Here is a 17,275-nt window from a genome sequence, read left to right as displayed (position 1 = left end):
CTCATCACCACCTGCCAGGCTGGATTTCACTGGGCTCCAATGGAAACCAGCACTCAGCTTTATCAGGAACCAAGCAAAGGAGCAGCACAGCTGCTCTGGAAGGGGAAGAAATCCATCCACTATGTATATTTACATTTCCTTTTTGTGTCTCTTTTTCATCTTGACAGCAGAGGGAGAAGAACCTGGAGTCCCTCACACTCCTCATGATCCACACTGAGGGAATCATCCAGAACAGACCTGGATGTTCCACATGTGATGGCAAAGGACACCTCTGAATGTCAGACTGCTGCAGGAGGCTGCTGTTTATCAGCCATGAGGAAACTATCACAGGCTTGCAGGGAAAACCCAGACTCCCCATCAGGAAGAGAAGGGACCTGGAAAAACCAAGGGATTTATCCACAGAAGTGAGACACACTCCCATGGGCAAAGTGCTGAGTTCCTGATACAAGGAATCCTTCTGTGCTTGCAAACACTTAATCACATTACATCTTCTGTGGAGCTCATTGTTGAAATCCTGCTTTAATTCTCCAACAGCTGCTTCCTAATATGGACTAATACAGGTTGCATTACATCTCTCTATTTTTAGTGCACGTTTTTGGACATAACAACTGCTCTTTCAGGCCAAGTCAAACCTGCAGAGAAAACACAGCTAAGAGACAATGATTAAAGATGGGGAAATGCAACGTAGCAGTAACACGTGTTTGAGATTTATACCTGTTCAGGGAAAGCATTCCCTACATTTGATACCTGTACACCAGCACTTACTTAAATTATTACCAGCTTTGATAAATTGTTAAAACAGGTTGCAAAGTAACTATGCAGTGAAGCGACGTGTTATTTTGTGAATTAAAATATTGATCTTCCTGTTATTTCCCTGTGTGTGCAGCACAGTTGCATTAAAGGAAAACCAGTTCATTTAAACTGACAAAAGGGTTTAATGCAAACCCACATTTAAGAGTAATTTATGAGGTCTATATCATAAACATGAAATAACAACCTTCTGTCCAAAGACAAGCTGTTCTCTCTCATGCTCCTGGACTGTATTTTATATCAAATCCTTCCTATGTAAGGAGACTTTAATACATCACTGGAGACTTTTGGAGAAGTTGTAACAGAACTTACTTTTCCCAAAGAAATGGAAAGTTTTATGACATGGTTAGAGGAGATTCCTATGCTTTCACAACATGGTTTGATTCTGTCTTGAACATTGATATTTTCTCAAAGTCAAGAAAAACTGAAAATCTTTCCCATTCACAGACTCTGATGGCACAGAAAACATGCAAGTTATGTGTCGAAATCTCAGTAAATAGTTAAACTACTGTTGTTCCATGATGGTTCAAAAAAATAATCCATTTACTACAGCTGAGGCTGTGGTGGATATTGTCACATGGAGACAGCTTTACTGTATGTCACAAGCTCACAGAGAGAGGGCAATGAAAGAAGCTCTATCTCAGGGCTTGGGCACTGCAAAAATCATGTATGATGCCTTAAAAGGGATCTTTCTCTCCTGCCTGGCTCTTCTGCAGGGAAATTCTTACTTGTATCTATTAAAACCTGCAAAGAAAACTCCCTTTGACTCCACTCTCTCCATAGCAAAAACACTTCTCCAGGACCTTTGACAAGAAAGTTGTCAGAGCTGGTGTTTAAAATGAGAGCAGGGTGTGACAGCAGGTTTGTGCAGATGCTGCTCACTGTCCAGAGATGAGAAGTGTTTCACATCACTGGTGTGAAGCTATTTCCCATGTTCCTCACGACTCCCTGCTCACAGCAAGTGAAACCCAACCTTCCCTTCCTTCCCCTCCTTCCCCCTCGTTGCATGTGCACCTGGAAACCTTTTAATAGGTTTTCTGTTTGCCTCACAGGGGCTCATGTTCATGCCTGAGCAGAAATGTGCATTGTGACTTGAACGCTCTCTCTCTCTCGCTGGATGACAGGTGATAAAAATAAAACATATTCACATATCATATGACCAACAATAGCACCTGGCCCATGGTGATGGGATCCCTCCTTTGCTGCTGGAGCACTTTGGAATTCAAACAAAGAAATTAAAACATCAGCCCTGGGATTTTTTTTAACCCATTAGTAGACACTTTCAGGTTCAAATCTCAAGGATCCAGTCATGCAAAACCTTAAGTACTTTCCCATTCTTGACTACAGCCAGATTAATCCTCTTACACAGATTATTCCAGGAGAAATTTGGCTCCCACAAAGTTCTCCTGGAGACCTAAAAATAATTTTGAGTGCTGCAGGACATGTAACACCACTCAGACTAAAGGAGTTGTTCTAGAGATTTTAACCACCCCTTATCAAACCAGCCTGATGGCATTACCTGGCCCCAGGCCACTTTCCCTCTCCCAAAGCTGGGGTCTGCAAGGAGAGCACCACATCTCTACGTAGACTACAAGGGCATTGCCCTTGGAAAGTTGTGCTCTCTGTCCCCCCAGCAGCACTTCCTAATTAAGTTCATTTTGCTTTCTTAAAGTGCTTTCCTGCTCCTCCTCCAAATACTCACACATTACATCACCAAGGACCTTTGTTTCACAAGCTATTAAATTAATATATCACAGGAAATGTGCCATTGAGCAATTTAGCCCTGTTTAAATTCTTACTACATGATCAATAATTAGCATTAAAAATTCAGCTGATGTTTTGTACTTCGATTCCCAAATAATCCCAGATTATGCCAGTCCCCTCTGAATTATAGAATTTTAAGAAGAAAATACATATAGAGGTGGTTCTTGTGTATTCAAAAAATACAAGAACAGGAGTAAAGGACTGAAAAATGCCCAAACATGGCAGTTCTGTGCCTTTGAAAAATACTCATTTTATACTGTATTTACACAGACCTGTCTTTTTCTGTCTGTGTCGTTCTACAATACAGGGTTTGTATTTAAGATGTCTGGCATAGAAATATCCCCATGTATTTACGACCTCCAACCTTTCCTGCCAAGTTTTAGCCTGGGTGAGCCAAATTTTAAGCCACTGGAAAACAACCTCTAGTACAAATCTGACCAGTCCACGTTGGTAAGCATCACTGTAAAGACACCTTTTCCCAGGAGAAACTCTGGAAGCACATCCCTAGATGGTCACTTCCACACAGTTTTATTAGAAATGGACCTTTTGTGTGTCAGACAGGATTAATTTTTTCATTTCTAAACTCCTTGTGCACAAAAGTTAATCCAAAGCAGACAGGAGGCAATTAGGTCATTAATGTGCTGAGCCTATTAACAGCCGTGAGTCACATTGCTGTCCCTCAACAATGACAAAGATCCAGGGGAAAGCCCACAAGCAATTGCATTATTTTAGAACAGGGCTGATGCCAAGCGGCACTGCAGGGGCTTGTCTCCCTTCTTGGCACAGCAGAAGTTATCAGCACCAAAGGGATGGGAATTTTGTTCCCAGTGTAGAGTGGCTCCCCAGAGGCCTTCAGGAAGCAGGAGGTGCCACTGGAAATGCTCTTTTATCAGTGTCTTCTTTTAGTATCTTCATGCTCACTCAGCTCCTCTTTCCCTTTGTGATCCCATGTAATTATTACCCAGTGTCTCCCCAGTTTCCTTCCTTTAGTTCCTCTTCTCAGGGAGGGAATTCCAGTTCTGCCAAGGACAGGGAGCATGCTGCCCCTCGATAAAAGGTCAAAAGGTTCAGTGGCCAAAGGGTGAGGCTGATTTTCTGGACTGATTCTGGCTCAATTCAGATTTTAACCAATGGCTGTCTCATTTTACAGTGTAAGAATTCTGAAATGCATTTTCTGTGACCACAGGGCTGCAGCACCTATGGAACTTGGCTGGGAAATCAGAGCAGTGCTGAATTCTGATGTTTTCTCTGAAAAGAGACATAAGGGATCTGTAACTGTAACCAGATCCAAGATTTCATTCTCAGAGAATCCAAGAGAAGATTGGCTTAGCCTGAACCCCTGAGAATGATAAACCTGCTGAATTACTAGGAGCTCAGCTCCACACAGAAGAAAATAAAGGTCCCGGCTGCAGGATTTACCAGCAGCACTGCCAGGGAGCACCCAGTGTAGAAGCAGGCACAGGTTGTTTTGCTGGTGCACAGGTCTGATTAAACACAAAAACTGAGATACAAAGCCTTACAGGCAAACTTCAGGCTCCTGGCTGCCTGCTCCAGTGAGCTCCTCCAGGCCTCTTCCACTGCTGTTCCCACAGGGAAGCTTTTTGTGCCTCCTGTTGCTGCCACATCCTTCCAGCCTTGTCCCTGGGCACTGAGCTCTTCCCACACCACTGATTTTCAGTGCTGTACCCAGGAAACCTCCCAGCCCTGCTCTCCATTTTGCGCCTTTGGTAGCCCAGCAGCAGAACTCACTGCTCCATTTATGCAATCCATCCAGGAGAAGGCAGGAGAGGAATGAAAGGAACAGAAAATAAAGGGACACTGCAACCTAATGAAGAGATTTCACAAAGTTCATAAAAAATACCCCCTCTGCAACACATCCAGAGAGAAATCCATAAAGGATAAAATTTAATTGCTCTAAAGAAGCAAAAAAATAGTTTATATCAGCTGGCAATTAGACTGTGTGACTTTGAAAGTGGGAGAAGACTGGATATGATCAACGAACAGAGTTGGCCATTTTCTCTTGAAAAATGATAGCAAAGTATAATATATGATATAACAGCTGTTTTATCAGATAGAGCTTAAGTTTGATGAGTCAAACACCAAATAGAAAAAGCAAAATCGAGCTCCTAGTTTAAAAAAATCACCTTGCTGATCTACATCTGGAAGTTCCAAATGCACACAAGCCCTTACAAAAGCAATTAAAAACCATAAAATAATACAAAGTCTGCTCAGTTGACCCTGATATGGATCCTGTGCTCTGCTACACAGAAGTAACAATGATGGCATGAGAAACTGAAAAAGAAAGCAGATTGCTTTGAAAGACAAACTGTGCATCTCTTCCATCTCCAGATAGCCCTTTATTCTATTATGAGCTGGATGCCTGGAGTTGGACTCCACAGATGAAATTTGTGATTAAATTACATCAAAGCAGGTGAAACGATGTTTTCCACACTCTGAAATGTGAGGATCACCATTGCATCCCTGCCTGCTGAGCACAACTCCAGTGGAAAGGCAAGATGGAAGAGACCCCATCAGCACTGACTTCAGCTAAAAAAACCTGAACCTTTGCTAAAAACCCAGTGAATCCCCCCCTGAGCAGTGGTCACACTGCAAGATTAGAGCAGAATTTATCATCTCACAAGTCCAATGTGACAGCACATGCCCCGGCAACCTCACATCTGTGATGTGACTCCTGCCTGAAGCAGCAGCAGGATTCACTCACACTTGCCTTCCTTCCCCAGCTCCAGCTGCCCAACCACCAGAATTACAAACTACTAACAGAATTCCCATGGCTGCTCTCTGGAGCCACTCCAAGCTCACCTGCAACAACCTTGCAGTGCTCCTCAGGGCCCTGTGGCCTGGAGGGATGGACGGGCTTGGTGGATCGTCTCCGCCTGATGAAATGTTCCTTCCCACTGAACGAGGTCTCAGATGCATTCACAGGTTGGATCAGCAGCTGCTCTGATCCAAGCTGGATGTAGCCAACCTGTCCAGAAAACAGAACAAAAAAACCCCATCAGTTTGGTCCCCAAGCCTTGTCTATCCAGCCCAGTCTGAAACCCAGGTCATTTCACTGCAATTATTTGCAGTGTGAAGAACTGATGGGATTAAGGTTGTGTTCAGCCTGTGTAACACAGACTAAAGAACTTCAATTGCTTCTCTTATTTATTTTTTATATCACTGAGCACTATTTAGAAACAATTCACTGTACATGCACAAAGGAAAGGTGGGGATTCCAGTCAACACTTTTGCTTTCCCTTCTTCCTCTCCTTCCAGACACAGCCCTACAAATACATTTGTTTTACAAGATGCTCAGCTCCTATGAAGACTAATAAATCCTGTTAAATGAAATCCCTTCAAAATCACCTCTCCAAGGATTGCCCTGCTATTGAATAACATTTACTGTCTCAGAGCACAGAGGTGACACTGCCTGCACACAGGAGGCCCCTGTGTGTACCACCCTCACAAGGAACACTGAGTGAACTGATGCAAGTGTGACTTGCAGAGCCACACTGCATTTTTTGGGACCAAATACCTCCTCCTGACTACATTAAGGGCCACACAGTCAGCTCTGCTCTCCCTGCAGGCCACGGGTTGGGTTTCAGAGGTGAAGTCAGGAGTGGACTGTTGCACTGTCCCAGTTTCAGGATTTTCCACCACCCCTGGAATAAGTGACACTAGGAAGGCAAAGACACTGCCTAAAAAACTCCATAGGGTCCAGGTCAGAGCACTAAATCCCTGCTTTCCTTGCACCAAGTCCAGACCTTACAGCAGGGCTGGCAAGAACACCTTTGGAAACCAGCTTCTGCCCCAGGAGAGCCCTCCCCTGCTCACAACCCAGAGCTTTTAAGGTTTTTTTAATGCTTTTTCCACTCCTTTTCTGGCATGAAAAGAAGAGAGTGAAAGCAAAGTTATCACCTTAAAACTTAACAAAGCCTCCAGGTTTAGTAATCAACACCGAGGTTGTAACCTGTTGCACAAAGTGAGTATTTACAATGAGGGGTTCTTACTTTTCATTGCACTAATCCAGTGATTATTTATATTGCAATTAAAAGTCTCAAAACACAGCCCTGCCATGTACCTCCCCCTGAGAGAAGTCTGCAGGCCTGATTTAACTTCTGTTAACAACAGAAGGGCTCATCTGGTCTGCCAGGATTGTGCACCTGAGAGGTAAAGGTGCTTCCAGAGAGCTTCAACATCCACGCTATACATAAAAAGAGAGGCCAGGCTTTTCTGGTCCCCCCTCCCCACGCTCTGTGCCAGCCAGGCAACGCTCCAAAGAAATGCTCTGCACGTACATCCAAATGCTGTATGTTCAACAGCTGACTGAACTAATATGATTTATAATATACATTACACACATACTGTATATTGCACATTTCCACACCTCCCTGCCAAATCCGGTCCTCACGTACACCCAGGAAATCCCTTTGGCCCAGTATTTCCAGCAAGAGGAATTTCTGCTAGCAGAAATGAGAGCTCTCCTCCTTTGACAGCCACACAGACTGAACAGCATCCAGGGTGTCTCAGGAAGGGTCACCGATTTCCAAAGAGAGCTTGGACAAAAATAAAGCTGTAAAAGTTGGTGCCTCCACTGGGCACGGCTGCAAAGCACAGCAGAGACAATCAGTCCCCTGTCTTTGAGGAGACAAGAGACACCTCTTTGGGGGCCTTCCAAAAGAGAGCTTGCTCTTGGGGCAGGGGAATTGCTTAAGGATAAAATGCCTTGGCACTTCCTACATACAGAGAAAACCCAACATTATCCCTAGGCCCTACAGAATGCTCACCAGTTTACAAGACTCACTCTGCCCTGGAGTGTCCAAAGGCTGCCTTTTCACTTAAATCACAAGTTGGGCTTTGTCAGAATTGCTCCAGAGACAGCAAAAGTTCTGGTGACTTGTTCTTCCAGCCTCCTTTACGATGCTCTCCACTACTTCCCCTCCTTGTTCCAATCTTCCAGCTGGGAGGTAGCCCCAGCCCCCTTTTTTAATATAGGTTTTAATTATTTAGGAAGAAGGGTTGTAAATCTGGTGCCATGGTACTAAAAGCCACACCAGAGCTCCTGACAGACTGCCAACCATTTCAGCTGGTGCCAAAAATATGTAAGAAGAAGTCAGTTTCATCACCACCCGACACTATCCCAATTTTCTGGCATCAAGAGTAAAAATAATTTAAACCATTGAAAAAGACTTATGTTTCACATTTGCTGTGAATTGTGAAACCTATGGAGAGAAAGAGCCATGAGTCTTCACCCTGGAACACGTTGGGAAGTATCTCAAGCTCAATCTGAAAAGGCAAATAGAGTTTCAAGCAGGAAGGGTTTGCACGATCAGGCCTTTAAAGCATCCCTAGGGAGTTAAAAATGTTAAAAAATTCCCCCAGACTTGCCAGTTGGGTTCTGACAAGTCCCCAGACCTGCTGGCCCAAAGGAGATCTTTTGGACCCTGTAACTTGAATAGTCTGGTCATTATTTTGCTTTTTCCATAAGAAATGCATTCCTCATTTGCATCCCTCAAATCCTCCAGATCCTGCCCTGGGCTAATCCCAGCATGAGAGATCAGACATCAGCCCTGGACAAAGGCTCCGTGCTTTTCTTCTCTTGTCTGAGTTGAGGGACTGCAGAAGGCTTTGGATTTTGATGATAAGGAAGTAAAAGTACAGAAGACCATGTAACCCTCAAAGCTACTTTTCCTACATCTTAGGAAATCATTCCAACTAAGTGAAATGCTTTGGATCTGCCAATTCCCATTTGCCTGGTGAAATGCACATCAAAAGCTGGGACACTCCCCTCCTATTCTTCTCTCCCTGTGGGAGCCCAGGACCTGCTGCAGTGCCAGATCCTGGGACAGCTGAATTTTGGGAAAAGCAGCTGCTGCCCAGCCCCACCATCCTGGAGGACCTGAGACACAGGAACCCAAAAATTCAGAGGAGTGCAGGAGTTCACCATCATCTGCATTAATTTTACAGTTGGCATTGCCAGACCATGCAGCTGACAGAACCCTGCAGCTTTGCTAACAGGAAAGGCTGGAATGATTTCAGCCCCCAAAGGCAGGCAGACTGACAAGCTGATTAAAACAAACAATAATCCACACTTCCCACTACAGCCCCACTCACCACTGTGCTTAACAGTGGCAAGATCTTTCACATTAAGGATATTTCACATCCTTATTTTAAAGTCAGCTCAACACTGCTCACCACCAAAACATTCCCATGTGCTCTTATCCAGGGTTTCACACACACAGGGCTCACTCAAGCAACCTGCTCACTCTGTGTTCTACTCTTGTACTACTCCTCTGCCACAAATCATCCAAAAGTGGAGCTTTTCTTGGGCCAAATGACAGCAGGGAAAGGAGGAAGGTCCTCCTGTGTCACTGGAATGACAGTGGTAATACAGCCTTTGTATGTACATCCTGCCTCCTTGGCTTCACTGCCCTGTTCCTGTGCCCTGGTAGTGCTGCTGGAGCTAGTGCAGCTTCAGGGCTTGCTCAGAACAGGGATCCAAATTCTCAGTGCTCTCTGCACATGGTTCTCGACCTTCCCACATGTTAATACTCTCCAACAGCTACACTGTTTTTCAAGCCCTTTTTATTTTCACAACATCTTTGAAGGAGATCTGTGAAATGCTGAATCTTTAACAGATTTTTCTCTTGCTCCTGAGTGTTCATTAGTTACATACATACGAACATGCTGAAAAGAGAACAGATTTAAACATCTGACAAATTCCATCCCCTTCTCAATTTCTCAACTGTTACACTGTAAATCGTTGTTTAACCATTTCCTCAAAGTTAAAAGGAAGTTAATGTTTAAAGTGAAGAACAAAACGACCCACAAATACAGTTTAATAAACTTCATGTGGGTTTTAGTCCCACCCTTATTAACCATGTTAATATAGCATTGCTTGGTTATTATTTAAAAGTGCAATTCAAGCAAATTGAAAAGAAGAGCATTAAATTAAGTCTTGTTCCAGAGTCATTTCAGGTTTACACTCAGTTCTGAGAGCAGACCATACCAGGAATATCTGCCCTGGCCTCTAACTCTGCTGAACAAGGAAACCCCAACATGTTCTCCCTCTTGTCCACTGTGGAAGAGGAAAGAAAATCCCAGCACAGTAATTTTAAGAGGTTTAACTTTTCAGCTCATGGCCCAGCTATGGATGAATGCCAGACAGCTCCTCTCCCAGACAGGAGAGTTCAGCGGAGCTGAAGGTTTCCTCGGGGGAAATTGTATCATCTTTAATCCCCACACGCCTGCTCTGCCCTGCTTCCCACAGCAGCAGAGGCTCCCGAGTCACCTGAAGGGCAGCACCGCCCCGCTGCACGCAGAAAACACTTCCCTGGCCAGGGATGGAGCTCCTCGAGCTGCAGCATCTGCTCTGAACCAGGCACCACCTCCCTCTGCAGTGAAAGTGGCAATTCACCAACCTAAGGTACCCATGGCACAGGATGAGCCATCAGGGAAGTGCTCATCTTTATCACTCACTCGCCCCTGACACCCAGACTGGCCTAACCCTGCCAGACTGCGGCCTCTTCTGCATCCTTGTTCCTCTTCTTCCCAAGGACAGAGCAGATTTACTGTTCTACCAGGAGTCCTTGGAGTTACTGCTCATTCCCTGGAGGCTGCTCAGCTCTCTTCGCCTTCACTGCCCTTCCAGACAGGATCCAAACCCACACCAGGACATCCAGGTCCTGCAAGGCACTCACACTCACCTGGAAATCAGTGAGACTTCAGAGACCTTAGAGGAAGAAGTCCAGATGGACACTCTTACTGACTTGTCTACATCTACACCCTCACAAAGTTTATGGATGGTCCCAAGTGAACAGGACACACCAGGAGCCACCATTCAGAAATATTTTAACAGGCTGGAAGATTTGTCCACCAGGAGATGCAGGAAGTTTAACAAAGGCAAATGTACACAAAGCTTGGAAGAAAATAAGCCCTTTTCTTCTCTGAGTAGATTGTATGAGACATTACTACAAAATATTTAGGTTTTTCCAACATCCAGTGTGCATCTCTTAAGGTGTAGGTTCAATTATTCTATTCCACCCTACAAAGAGAAAAATCACTGTTGTCAGTCCATGAGCCTTTGTAATCTGCATCATCCACTTCCACCAATCCAGTCTGCACAAGGAAGTTCAAAGGAAACAAAACTGGGGTGTGAAAATATTACATGAACTAGCCTCAGCAGGAGAAAGGCACAAACTCTTCTCTTACTTCAACTGAGAAGGATAAGCCACCTTATTTAGAGACAAGACAAAGAGCAATCCTGAACCCAAGATCTGGATTTTAAAACGGAAGAGAAGTTATTTAGAATCAAACCTCTGCCTCTAAATGCATCCCAGTGATTGTCACCTTTTGGTTCCTGAACAGTTTTCAACCGTTTTCTTTCATTTCTAAGTATAATGCTTATATTGACATGGACTCATGACCCTCTTAAAACTGTAACTGTTTCCAAAATGTAGGTACAAGAAATATGAAAAGCCTACAGCTGCTCTAAGGGGCTGGTGCTGCAGTCCAGCACTTCAGCATGTGACAGTGACTCAACTGTGGCCTTGCAAAGCTGGAGCTCACCAAAAAATAAAGTTCCTGTACTAGCTGCTGTCTTCTAGTGATGGTCCCAGGGGCTGCAGAGCTGCCTGTGAGTGCCCAGCAGCAGGGAAGGGCAGTGCAGCCCTGAGCTGTGGCCAGAATCCAAGTGCTGGCACAGCTGCACTCCCCAGAGGCCAGCGCTGCCAAGGGGAAGGCAGCAGGACTTTCCAGGAACACTGTGCCTCTGCCTAGGCTGAATTTCCAGCTTGTCACGAGGAACAGGAGGGCTGGAGCATCCTCACACGAGGCACTTTGGCTGCACCTCAATGGTGAGACCTTGAGTACAGCAGTCCTCACCTCACTCTGACCTCACAGAGCTCCGAGAGCACGGCCACCCTTCCCAAAGCAGGAACTGCAGCAGCCACACACTGGTTAACAGCAGCATCTGCCAGCAGAGCTTAAAAACCAGACCCCAACCTTCAGATGCCACACTGGGAATCTGATTCCATCACCAGGAAGTAATTGCTCAGTCTGGCTGCAGCTCAGTTTTCATGCCACTGTGTCAGGGATTTTGTTTTTACTAGAACTCCACTTGCCCTGACCATTTTATATCACTTTTGGTATGATTTATGGCATGGCTGAGAATATGATTACAGCAAGGCCTGAGCCAGCTGGAGATCAGGACACAGCATTACTGCCCACTCTACTTCTTAGCAACCAGCTTTTCTGAAGGAGATGTCCTGATCACCCAGTTAGAGTCCAGTGAGCATTCCCCTGCTGGAATTTTCAGGAAACCCCCCACTGCAGCACTAGAGCTGCTCACAAGAAAATGCCAGGACAAACAGGCTGCAAGGTTTCCACTACCAAGGTCTTTCCTCTCGCCCAGCAGGTCTGGCCCATGTCCCACCTGTGAAGCTGCTGCTGAGGGCAAAGCCTTATTCTTCCTGCAGAAAACAGGGCTCAAGGAAGCAAAGAGAAAATAAAAATACAATTTTTTTCTAAAGTGATGGTCTTAGTATTTTGAAATGCCAGACTAGAAGGCAAAAAATTTTGGGCTCTAGAGTCACCTGCTCTCGGGGCAACTCATGGCAGATTAAGGACCTCCCAGACAATTTGGGGCAAACTTTTGATTCCTCTGATCCCAGAAAACATCTTACCACTACATTACATATCTTTCACTACAGGTATGCTGCTGCAAAAGTCTATGTAAACACTGAAAACAGCCTAAAATGTGAGATGTTTCATGTTTAAAGACAGACTTAAGAAACCAAAATGGTCCACTCAGCTAAAATAAGACGGTTCATCTACATGGTGGTATGGATTATTTCAATGAAACCATTTCAGTAATTAATGAGGTTCATCTTAAGTTTAGTTTCATCCATCTTAAATTCAAGCTAATCCTCAAGACACTGGAGTTTTCTGCTCTCTAGTTTTGAGCTCACAAGGGTTTTTTAACCTTAACTCACTCAAATGTCTCATGCACCTGCTTTTAGCCCTTTCCCATTCCTGGTGATTACCTAAACAAGAGGATGAATGGATTCCTCTAATAGGAAAGGAGTACCCCAACAGGCAGAAACACCTCTCTTTCAACACATCTGCCCACAGCACTCAGCACTGCCAGGACCAGGCGCACAGGCAAAGGCAAGCAGAGCTTTACCAACACTGTCAGTAACACGTGGGGCTTTGGCACAAACCAGCAGCTTTCACACTGATCCCAGGTCGATCCAGCCCAGTTATGTCAATTTAGCCATTGCTTAGAAGTGCTGTTCACTTTTGCAGAGTAGTGAGTGAAGACTAACTAGTCTTGTCTCTTTTTCAGCTTTTCTACTGGGAATTTTGCCAAGCTTTTTCACCCTCTCCTCCATTCCCTGATCTCAGGCAGTTAATACTGTGCCTACAACTACATTCTTCTTTCTTTAAAGGTTCCTCCTCTGTTTGTTTGTGCTTTCCAGCTTTGGAAGCCCAGCAGATTAACAAAACACGCCTGGTGGCAAAAGTGTAGAGCTGTTAGCGATTTAAGGCTTGAACTAGAGATATTAGTTCTAAGCTGCCCTCGGCGGAATTTAGCTCAACTTCCAGTGCCACTCAGACCTCAGCATCTGTTTGATGGGGTTATTTTAATCCTGAGGCACAGCGCCCTCAAATGGCTCCGGAACGAAGGCTGGAGCCCCGAGGGCAGAGCATGAACTGCTTCTCACTACGGTTTAAGGATAAATCTCCATCATCAGGTCTGTTCTGACAAGCACACTTCCCAGGACCATCTGCTGGGAATCACTGCCTAATGCCCCGCTAACTTCCTGAAGTACTTTAAAAGTTATCAACAGTAATTGCAAACTGCTCAATGCCTTAAGCATCTCAGTCTCCACCACCGAGAAACTTTCTGTCCCACACAAGATCACCTGCTCCTACCAGGATGCTCAGAGAAGAGTCCGGCCCTGCAGAGCCACCTGAAACTGCAGCCTGGGGCAGAGAAATCCTGACACTTGTGGTGGGACAAGCACCCCGGAGTGGGATGTTCCTGTGGCCACGCTGGAGCACCGGCTGCTCCCTGACCACAGCTTCCAGTGAACACCCCAACACGGACGGCAGGAGCCTGGGAAGAGCCAGCTGCAGAGCTGCCACAGCATCAAGCCAGGATGGCACCAAATCACCCCCAGCAGGACACATCCACCTGCCCCATGGCTGGGGACAGTGACACAAGATGTTCCCTCCACCAGGACGCTCCTCCACCCTCGGGTTCTGCCGCTCACCCACAATGGAACCGCAGGGCCTGAGGCGGCTCAGAGATGGCTGAGGCAGCTCCACAGGGAGAGCCAGGGTGGGCAGAACACCCACCATGGGACAGCGGCAATGCTCAGCAGGGCCCGGGAGGTGAGGGGACAGTGAGGCAAGGGGACAGGAGGGTCACCTCCCTGAGGGCAGGTGAAGCGCAGGCATCGGGCTGGCAGTACCCGGCCTGAGGAGGGGAGCGGGGCGGGATGGCAGCAGCAGCAGCCCTGAGGAGGGGAACGGGGCGGGATGGCAGCAGCAGCCCTGAGGAGGGGAGCGGGGCGGGATGGCAGCAGCAGCAGCCCTGAGGAGGGGAGCGGGGCGGGATGGCAGCAGCAGCCCTGAGGAGGGGAGCGGGGCGGGATGGCAGCAGCAGCCCTGAGGAGGGGAGCGGGGCGGGATGGCAGCAGCAGCAGCCCTGAGGAGGGGAGCGGGGCGGGATGGCAGTACCAGCCCTGAGGAGGGGAGCGGGGCGGGATGGCAGTACCAGCCCTGAGGAGGGGAGCGGGGCGGGATGGCAGTACCAGCCCTGAGGAGGGGAGCGGGGCGGGATGGCAGCAGCAGCCCTGAGGAGGGGAGCGGGGCGGGATGGCAGTACCAGCCCTGAGGAGGGGAGCGGGGCGGGATGGCAGCAGCAGCAGCCCTGAGGAGGGGAGCGGGGCGGGATGGCAGCAGCAGCCCTGAGGAGGGGAGCGGGGCGGGATGGCAGCAGCAGCAGCCCTGAGGAGGGAAGCGGGGCGGGATGGCAGTACCAGCCCGGCGCAGGTGCTGAGGGAGGCGAAGGAGTCGCTGCGGTTCAGCGCGTGTCCCGAGTAGAAGCAGAGCCGCTCCCGCGGGGGCCGCCGCGCCTCCCCGCGCCGCCGCTCCACCGCGAAGCCCCGGGCCAGGAAGCGCAGGTCGCGGCGGAGGTGCAGGTAAAGGTCGGCGCCGGCGGCGGGCAGGCGGAGCAGCACAGCCTCCTCCTCCTCCTCCTCCTCCGCCGCTGCCCGCCGGCGCCGGGGGCCGCCGCGATCCCCTCCGGGCGGCAGCAGGTGGATCTTCTCCAGCGGCACTCGCTCCGGGATCACCATTTCCAGCTCCGCTCCGCCAGCTGCAGGCGAGAAGGAGAGAGGCTCAGGCGCTCGCACCTCGGAGCCGCGGCCCGACGGGGCGGCCGGGGGCTGCGGCAACCCCCGCTCCCCGGGACAGCCCCGCGCTCGGGTTTCAGCGCAGACAGCCCCGCGCTGGAAACCTGCGCAGACAATGGAGCCAGCGGAGCACGGCGATTTATTTCTCTCTATATACACATATAGTAGAGACAGAAGCGTGCAGGGAAGAGGGGAATAGAGCAAACGCTAAAGCTACTTGTATCATTAAAAAAAAAAAATGGATTTATATAGCTCAGACACAAGCATCGCATTTCACCAACCCCAATAAAAATCTGCAGGGAGAAGGGGAAAAGCAGAGCGAGCCGCAGCAGCAGCCAAGGACAGTCAGCAGCTTTCCACATGGAACGCTACAGCAGCAGCGGGAGGACAGGAAAAGAAAATACAAAAGCCTGGAGCAATTCACCCCGCGGGCTGGGACCGCGGCCACGCAGGGGATGCGGTGCGTGCCCTGCGCTCCGCGCCCGCACGCTGCCGCCCGGGGCCGGACCCTGTCAGCGCCGCCGGGGAAGGGGAGCCGGGGCGACAGGGAGCGCTACCTGTGCCGGCGTCCAGTCCGCAGAGCAGCAGGCAGGGCACGACGAGGGGCAGGAGGCAGCCGTCAAACATGGTAGTGCGGCGGCGGGGCCGAGCGCGCAGCGCAGCGACGGCGGCGGGGCCGAGTGCGCCCTGCCCGCCCGCGGCACGGGGGATCGCCGCGGCGCGCGCCCGGCCGCGCCCCCCGCCGCGGCTCCGCGCGCCCATTGGCGGCGGCGGCGGCCGGGACACGCCCCCCGCTCCTCCATTGGCTGCGCGCCGGCGGCGCCGCGCGGGGGGAACGCACGTGGGCGCGGGCGACCGGTAGGGGGCGCCCTCTCCTGCCCCGGCCCGGGCCGCGAGGGACCCGGGGTCGGTTCGGGACCCCGTGTCGGTTCCGGACCCCGTGCCGGTTCGGGACCCCGTGTCGGTTCCGGACCCCGTGTCGGTTCCGGACCCCGTGCCGGTTCGGGACCCCGTGTCGGTTCGGGACCCGGTGTCGGTTCCGGACCCCGTGTCGGTTCTGGACCCGGTGTCGGTTCGGGACCCGGTGTCGGTTCCGGACCCCGTGTCGGTTCTGGACCCGGTGTCGGTTCGGGACCCGGTGTCGGTTCCGGACCTCGTGTCGGTTCCGGACCCGGTGTCGGTTCCGGACCCCGTGTCGGTTTGGGACCCCATGTCGGTTCGGGACCCGGTGTCAGTTCCGGACCCCGTGTCGGTTCCGGACCCCGTGTCGGTTCCGGGCCCGGTGTCGGTTCGGGACCTCGTGTTGGTTCCGGACCCCGTGTCGGTTCGGGACCCTGTGTCGGTTTGGGACCCGGTGTCGGTTCGGGACCCGCGGGGCCACTCCAGGCCCCGGTGTCGGTTCCGGACCCAGTGTCGGTTCAGGACCCGGTGTCCGTTTGGGATCTGCGGAGCCGCTCCGGGACCTGGTGTCGGTTCGGGACCTGGTGTCGGTTCCGGACCCGCGGGGCCGCTCCGGGACCCGGTGTCAGTTCGGGACCTGCGGGGCCGCTCCGGGCCCCGGTGTCGGTTTGGGACCCGGTGTCAGTTCGGGACCCGCGGGGCCACTCCAGGCCCCGGTGTCGGTTCTGGACCCAATATCGGTTCAGGACCCGGTGTCAGTTCAGGACCCACAGGGCCGCTCCAGGCCCCGGTGTCAGTTTGGGACCCGGTGTCAGTTCCGGACCCACAGAGCCGCCGGTAACATCCCAGCCGGGTCAGGGGCTCTGACGGGCGGCATCCCGCTGCTGGGCAGCCTCGTCGTGTTTCCTTCGTCTCCCTTTCCTCATCACTAACTGAATTTTGACACGGTTATGGCAGCTCGCTTGAGAAAGTCACCCACTCCTTTCCCAGTGCCAACTGCAGGACCGCTGCCAGGGCTTGGAAGACCAGGAAAAAAATCTGGTTGGCGATATCATAGAATGGGTTAGGTTGGAAGGCACCATAGAGTCTGGTCAAACCTCCCTGCTCAAACACGGTCATCCCAGACCACAGTATATGGACACACACAGATTTTGGGAAATGTTCCCACATACCCACTCATTGTGTGGATGAAAATAAGAAACAAGTGCATAAAGCTTAAGAGATATACTAATTCGTTTTTGCTACCAATTCCCATTTTCACTGAGGTCCTGCAGCCACTGGAGTTCCTTCCCACCTGGTTGGGTCACATCCTGCGTGTCCTCAGCTGTGCAGGGACCAGGAGAACTCGGTCTGGACAGGGGCTGTTGAAAGCAGTAGGG

The 17,275-nt window shown here is 49.9% G+C and overlaps 2 protein-coding genes across 4 annotated transcripts in view; one reads left to right on the top strand and one right to left on the bottom strand.

Moving 5' to 3' along the window:
• The window catches only part of ADAMTS17 (ADAM metallopeptidase with thrombospondin type 1 motif 17), a 158,309-nt gene extending 142,603 nt beyond the window's left edge, over positions 1-15,706 (bottom strand). For all 3 annotated transcript variants that reach the window (XM_068203621.1, XM_068203623.1, XM_068203624.1), the window contains exons 1-3: positions 15,554-15,706; positions 14,622-14,959; positions 5,395-5,560 (exon numbers count right to left, since the gene is read on the bottom strand). In XM_068203621.1, the coding sequence (XP_068059722.1) occupies positions 5,395-5,560; positions 14,622-14,959; positions 15,554-15,623 (574 nt within the window). In that variant the 5' untranslated portion in view covers positions 15,624-15,706. The remainder of the gene's footprint in view (positions 1-5,394; positions 5,561-14,621; positions 14,960-15,553) is intronic.
• Positions 15,622-16,737, top strand: LOC137481621 (tetra-peptide repeat homeobox protein 1-like). Its single transcript, XM_068203435.1, has 2 exons — positions 15,622-15,854; positions 15,894-16,737. The coding sequence occupies exons 1-2, from the start codon at positions 15,622-15,624 to the stop codon at positions 16,735-16,737; spliced, it is 1,077 nt and encodes a 358-aa protein (XP_068059536.1).
• The last annotated feature ends 538 nt before the right edge of the window (positions 16,738-17,275 follow it).

Source organism: Anomalospiza imberbis, chromosome 13 (assembly GCF_031753505.1).
Source record: "Anomalospiza imberbis isolate Cuckoo-Finch-1a 21T00152 chromosome 13, ASM3175350v1, whole genome shotgun sequence".
Taxonomy (NCBI): domain Eukaryota; kingdom Metazoa; phylum Chordata; class Aves; order Passeriformes; family Viduidae; genus Anomalospiza; species Anomalospiza imberbis.
This window is presented reverse-complemented; position numbering and strand designations above follow the sequence as displayed.